Source organism: Frankliniella occidentalis, unplaced genomic scaffold (assembly GCF_000697945.3).
Source record: "Frankliniella occidentalis isolate FOCC.00 unplaced genomic scaffold, Focc_3.1 Scaffold21, whole genome shotgun sequence".
NCBI lineage: Eukaryota > Metazoa > Arthropoda > Insecta > Thysanoptera > Thripidae > Frankliniella > Frankliniella occidentalis.
This window is the reverse complement of record NW_026267151.1, coordinates 1,122,352-1,128,669: the sequence shown is the minus strand read 5'-3', so window position 1 is coordinate 1,128,669 and position 6,318 is coordinate 1,122,352. Positions and strand designations below refer to the sequence as shown.

At 58.3% G+C, this 6,318-nt stretch overlaps 3 protein-coding genes across 6 annotated transcripts in view; 2 read left to right on the top strand and 1 right to left on the bottom strand.

The window, feature by feature from the left end:
• The window catches only part of LOC113204541 (aldo-keto reductase family 1 member A1-like), a 2,368-nt gene extending 1,034 nt beyond the window's left edge, over positions 1–1,334 (top strand). The window contains exons 4-8 of one of the 2 annotated variants that reach the window (XM_052264742.1): positions 117–326; positions 421–662; positions 763–922; positions 1,003–1,100; positions 1,182–1,334. In XM_052264742.1, the coding sequence (XP_052120702.1) occupies positions 117–326; positions 421–662; positions 763–922; positions 1,003–1,100; positions 1,182–1,221 (750 nt within the window). In that variant the 3' untranslated portion in view covers positions 1,222–1,334. Of the gene's footprint in view, positions 1–116; positions 327–420; positions 663–762; positions 938–1,002; positions 1,101–1,181 lie in introns of both variants that reach the window. The other variant, XM_052264741.1, reaches the window with a different exon arrangement.
• Positions 1,252–4,261, bottom strand: LOC113204542 (uncharacterized). The gene is made up of 2 exons (XM_052264740.1): positions 4,022–4,261; positions 1,252–3,541 (listed from the first exon to the last, which is right to left on the bottom strand). The coding sequence occupies exon 2, from the start codon at positions 3,539–3,541 to the stop codon at positions 2,039–2,041; it is 1,503 nt and encodes a 500-aa protein (XP_052120700.1). The 5' UTR covers positions 4,022–4,261; the 3' UTR covers positions 1,252–2,038.
• A 440-nt stretch (positions 4,262–4,701) lies between these two features.
• LOC113204522 (uncharacterized) overlaps positions 4,702–6,318 on the top strand; it is a 3,566-nt gene continuing 1,949 nt past the window's right edge. Inside the window, exon 1 of one of the 3 annotated variants that reach the window (XM_026419724.2) lies at positions 4,702–5,002. The gene's annotated coding sequence lies outside the window, so the exon portion shown is untranslated. The other 2 variants (XM_052264746.1, XM_052264745.1) reach the window with 2 other exon arrangements.

The window sequence follows — 6,318 nt, the reverse complement described above, 5'->3', positions numbered from 1 at the left end:
TGCCTACCCGCCCCTGGTGCACTGCAGCAGCTGTCTGGCTGGAGCCAGGCAGGCCCGCCTGGCGCGCGCGAGAGAGAGAGCTGTCCACCCCTGACGCACTACTTGCGCTGCCGCAGCTGCCCATGATGGGGATGCGGCCCGAGGACGTGCCCGAGTTCCTGGGCGCCTCACTGTCGAACCTGCAGCTGGACTACGTGGACCTGTACCTCATCCACGTGCCGTTCGGCATGCTCCGGCACGGTATGCAGAACCTGGACGAGATCGTCGCCGGTGAGGTGGGCACCGGCGCTCTGGACATGGAAACGGACCACGTGGCCATCTGGAAGGTGCGTGGGAGTAGGTGCCATGCCGTGCGGGGCCGTTGAGGTGGTGCGCGGCCGTCGGCCGCAGTCGCTATGCTGATCGCCGGTCTCTTGATAGGCGCTGGAGGCGGAGGTCGACGCGGGCCGCACCCGCCACATAGGGGTGTCTAACTTCAACGAACGCCAGCTGACGCGGGTGCTCGACAACTGCACCATCAAGCCAGCCAACCATCAGATCGAGTTGCACCTCTACCTGCAGCAGCCCGATCTGGTGGCGTTCTGCCTCGAACGAGGGGTCACCGTCACGGCCTACTCGCCCCTCGGCAGCCCCGGCTCTAAGTGGCTCAACACTGCTGACGGGTACGGACAGCGTTGTATCCTATCAAAATTTACTAACTCTTTTTCTCGAGGAAGGATGGGGAGGGCGTGCTGAGTGTGTTGGTTGACTGGCTGCGCTCAGGTTGCAGCTGCCTGATCTGTTGGGCTTACCGGAGGTGCGCGAGCTGGCCGACAAGTACTCTAAGCAGCCGGCCCAGGTGCTCCTGCGGCACCTCATCCAGAAGGGGCTGGTTGCCGTGCCGAAAAGCACCAACCCGGAGCGCCTGCGACAAAACATCGACGTAGGCTGCCAGGCGGTATAGTCTAGTGAGCACTAGGGCAACGCTCTGCCAGCTGCCTCATTTTGTATCTTCTGCGGCAGATTTACGACTTCGAGCTGAGCGAGGCGGAGATGGACACCCTGGACGCGCTGGACCGCGGGGAGGAGGGCCGCATCATAGACATGCTGCTGATAGTTGGGTGCGTCTGCCGCTCGCCACGCCTGGTCCCGCGCTTAAGTGGATGCTGTTCTCTATAATCTTCTGTTTCTGTATTTTGCAGAGTCAAGGATCACCCCGAGTACCCGTGGGCCAAACCATAGCCATCTGAGGTTGCAGGAAGCTAGACCTGGTATTTTTAAAAAGCAGGTTTATTTTAACAGACAATAGTGAACAGGGGGTAGTGTCTATGGTTACTTAAAAATTATTTTATTTACTCTTGCCTGGTTATGTTACCTCCTGACCGCTCATACATTGCACCAAATGTACCGTGTTTCAGGGCCACGACTCAACCGTATGCGGCTTTGCCTACCCTAGGGGCTATGGTGCCATACGGGTGGGGCGAGTAGGCAAACCCGCATACTGTTTGGGTCGTTGGCCTGACCTGGCACACTAACAGAAGTAAATATCATTAATTTCTTCCATTTTACAGTTGAAATTCATAAGCAGAGACAAACATACACAATTTGCAATTCTGAGTTGAACGATTTGGATCTTTCCAATGACTTTCATAGAGTAAAAACAAACATCAAGTATTTCATAATTTTACAAAGAATTTCCACTGTGAAATTGTAACAATAATAGTCGTTTCCACTCTTGGTATGACCCGGCCCAGCCACGGGTAGACTAATCAGGAATAATTGTGTTCTGCCCGCCATTCTCCTTCCTGTATACCGAACAGCACAATCATGTGAAACAAATTGCTCTCACAATTTTTATTTCAACAATTGTTGTATACTTGTAACTATCGTGTGAAAATACAGCAAAGCATAGGCAGGGTCCGAAAGTTCTCATCAAGACTAGATAGACGTTTAACCAGCGACAACTCTAAACAATATTACTTATACCAGTCTGAATACATTTGTACAAAGTTACCATCACAGTCAAAGCCATCCGCACCGCACCTCGAATCCCGCTGCTTTACTGTTCCAACAGCGCCAGCGCGCCGTCACTGCGGGGGAAGTACCAGAGACTGACGTCCAAGTTGGAGAGCTCGCAGTGGCGGCGGAGCTCCTCGACCTGGTCGGGGGTCACGTCCCAACCGCTGAGCTCGCCTAGGCTGGTGAGCCGCGGGCAGCCCGTGAGGAAGCACAGTGCAGCGGCCTGGCTGAGGCGGCCCGCCTGGGCGAGCCACACCTCCTGCAGCTCGTCGCCGCACAGGTCTGCCACGTCCATGTCGCTGAGGTCCGGCAGCGCGCAGCCCACCCCCAGCCGCTGCAGCCGCGGCGCGCCCAGCGCGAGGTCCAGCAGGGCATGGCGCGCCAGCTGCGCGTGGAACACCCCTACGGACTGCAGGGCGGGCCAGGCCGCGCGCCCGCTCGAGGAGCAGTCCACGAAGTAGCACTCCAGGCGCGAAAGCGCGGGGCACAGCGAGGCGAGGCGCGCGAGGTCCAGCGGCCCTGACCGCCCGAACAGCAGCTCCAGCTCGGTGACGCGCACGCCAGCGTCCGACAGCAGCCGTTCCAGCTCGGGCACGTCGAACTGGTGGAGCTTGAGGTCGGACAGAAGCGGCAGGGCCGACAGTGAGGTCAGCACGCCGGGCGCAGGGGCGTCCAGGTACACGGCGCGCAGCGACGGGCACAGCGCCAGGATGGCCTCGGCGGCGCGCTGCGACGTTCCGATGTCGCGGAGGTACTCGAGGCGCAGAGGAGCGCTGGTCGGCCTCGATTCCAGAGGCTTCTTGGTGTCCTCGGCGTCCTGCAGTGACAGCAGGGCAGCGCCGACCCGCGCGTACGACCCCAGAGATCGTAGGTTGGGCAGCGAGCGGAGCAGGAACGCAGCGTCCTCGGCCGACACGCTAGCCTCGGCCAGGTTCCCAACGTCTAGAACCTGCAAAGCCTTTGGTGCGCCGGGGCCCGCGCACAGTGCCTCGAGCCCCTTCCTGGACACGTCCGTCTCGCCGGACACGTCAAGAGCAGTGATCTTGGGGCAGTGCGTGGCCACGGCCTCGAGCAGCTTGTCCGTGGCCGCGTGCGGCACGCCGAGGACGCGCAGGGCGCCCAGCTCACGCAACGCGTCGCAGAAGGCATCCAGGTCGGCGCCGCGCAGCCACGCGCCCTTGAGGTCGAGCGCGCGCAGGCCGGCGCCCTGGACGCGGAGGCAGCGGACGGCGCGCGCGTGGTGCTCGGCGGCTAGCACGCCCACGCCCAGCGAGCGCACGTCGGCGCGCAGCAGCAGGCGCAGCGCGGCGCAGCGGGCCGCCCCCGGCACGTCGGAGCGCGCCAGCACGGCCTGCAACAGGGCCTCGAGCACGTCCCCCGGGGCCGCCTCAAGGTAGCGACGCACCTCTAGCACCGCCTGCCCGCCGTCCGTCTCTAGGGGCGTCTCCTCGTCAGCGAGCACGGCGTCGACCGCGGCCAACAGCGGGCCCGCCAGTGCCTGCAGCCCGAGCCGGCAGAGCGGCTCCACCTGCACCAGCGCCATCTGCCGGAGATAAAGGCGAAAACTCTTATTGATGATGGAAAATGATGACCGCCTATAGCGGGACGTCCATTTCACGTGACATTGGTCAAGGTCGCCCGACGCGGGCCAAGCTGCTGTGGGTAGGACCCGAGCCAGGTCTGCTTATGTACGTTTGCCACGCCCACCCTGTACCAAGCCGGGTATAACCGGATGTTTTTAATTAAACGCGGAGAGGGGTGCGGCTCAGCGCGGCCCAGTGACGGAGAGGGCAGACACTACTTGGCCAGCGTCCAGGTGCTCCACTGACAGAAGAGGCTGGCCCGCAGTGCGGCGGCCGCGGTTCGGGTTAGAGTGGACTCTAAGTGGCCTCTAGACTCTAGGGGCCGCGCCGCCCCTAACCAGTCGGAACCCCTTTCCTCCCCTCCCATAACAGAAGAAGACGTTGTTCTATCGGTTGTCGGAGGTCAACGATGACGCCGCCGGTCTGTCCTCGAAACTCACCCTGCCCCCGCACCTTGGACCGTCTACGCCGGTTCAGCCACCCACAGCCTCCGCGGCCCGGCGCCGCACACCGCGCGGGCGTGTGCGTCGCTGTCTAGCTCAACGAAGGCACCGGGCAGGACAAAGCACCACCACGACAGGCACTCGAGAAGCACCAACAGCACCATCCGCGGCAGCCGCCCGCGCATCGGGACCCGAGAGCATCGCAGTCGAGACTGGGCGAGGGCCGGCTGCGCCAGGCTGCTGTGGGCCCCGGCCTAAAGCCAAGTCCAAGGGAAGAGCCGCAGAGAGAGAAGTGGGAGGGTGGAGGGGGGGGGGGGGGGTAGAAAAACAGAGAGACAGAGGGGGGGGGGTCTTCCCCGTCTTCCCCTGTGTCTTTAGATTACATAAAGTCCTCTTCTCAGGTACCCATGTAATTAACTAATTTCTGCATTCTTCCAAGAGAGCACTGGAATATGAGATCGATATCGGAACGGTATCAGGCTCTCGTCAACTGTCGGTTTTTGCATTCGATTGACAAAAATATTGTCGCATTTCTGATTTCTGGTATCGTTTTGAAATTGGTTTGATATTTCATTGCTCATGGCGAACATTTTTTATTACCATTTTTCCTGGCAGTGCCCGCCCAGCCCATAACTGAACGAAAAAGATAACTTTATTAGCGTTTTCGGTTCACCAAGAAGGGTTGAAATAAGTTCGTATGGAGAAGTCGAGGTCTCTCACAAAAAATAAAAATAAAAGATAGTAACCCGCCCACTGCAGTCTTTTAGAGGTTGAGATAAATTTTCATGCCATCAGGCCGCGATTCTTTTCGTCGTTTCTCCCCGAAATTACTTATTCCCAACACCCTCAAAACCTTCGTCCCCGAGCCACCCGACCAGTGAACGCTAGCCCCCTCCCCCCTCCCCTTTTCAGTACCTCCACGACAGGCAGCATCGCTTCGGATCGTGTGCTGCCCCGTGTAACTTATCAAAGCAATAGGTAAGTGCCCTGCCAAGTTATAGTGCACCCTCCCACAGTAGTTTAAGGCCGTTTGATTCCCAAGCGTCAACAATGATAATCGTGAAAGGAAAGACTGCCCCCTTACCTCAAGCCCGCAGCCCAGCCCCACGCCCCACGCCTCCTGCTGACGGCGGGCAGGTTAGGACTATCCAGTGAAAATCTCATCTCGTCACGAAATTGTGCCCCTTTTCTAGACCTTCCAGTAGTCTAGTAGCCTTCCACCGATTTTCGGGTAGGTTAAGACCGTCACGAAAGGCATTTGACAGTGTATTATGTCCGGAGCTTCGAGGTTAGGTTTGTTTGTTTACATCCACAGGTGAAAATGTCAGTTGCCGTTTACACTCCTTCTGAACCGCTAGCTTTGGTGCATTCTAATTTGATGACAAGCAAGAATAGAGTATTGGATAGAACAGAAGCGCCATGTTTCGTGGAGCTTTGTAGTGCGGTGGGGGTGGGGTTGTTCTCTTCAGTTCACTCGTCCGACTCGCCGAGAGCCGCGCGTCTTAAAAGTGTATTTCGGCTATCGGGGGAAGAAGAATAGGGGGTAGAACATAAACGTACCCGATTGGTCGAGGACTTCCCGCCTCTATACTTCACGCCGGTAGTGGAGTTTAGGCCCGACCAATCATGAGCCAGAAGCCTTAATGTTCTACTCACTGGTCTTCCTCCTCTGTTAGCCGGCGATTGGATTGTTTAGTGCTATTTACTGCTGCCCTGATTGGCCGCCATGCCCAAAACCATTGGCTATAGAATCTGACTCTAAATCTAGCATGAGGTGGGTCCTGGGGCTAGCAAGGCTAATGGTAACGGCAAGCGGCGCGCCTGCGACACGCAGGTAGGCAAACCCGCCAATCAGCTGCGTGAAATTGGCGGCCTGCCCGGAGGGCGATCGGAGAGCTCAGGTCCCTGAAAACACCCGGAAACGCTGTCTTAATCTACTGAAACAGGGTGATGGGTTGTTTGAAGAACGGAAGAGAGAGAGTTCTCTGGGAGGTCTTCCGATCGCCCCGCTGCTGAGCGTCCTATAGCGCAGCGGCGCAGCAGCAGTAGCAGTCCAGGCAGCAGTGGTGTAAGAGCTTTTTTAGGGTGGGGGGGGGGGGGTCAGCTTGGATGTGTCGACACGTTTTGTGTGGCATACTCTGAACAAAATAACATGTTTTCTTTCTTGTTTTCCTCCTTGAGGCAAGTTTTAGCGCAGCGTAACCAAAGAACGCCTGCCGTTTCCCGGGTAGGCAGTACCGCATGGCAGATGTGTGTGGTTGAGTGGCGGTTGCCTACCTTCGAGGCACTTTTTC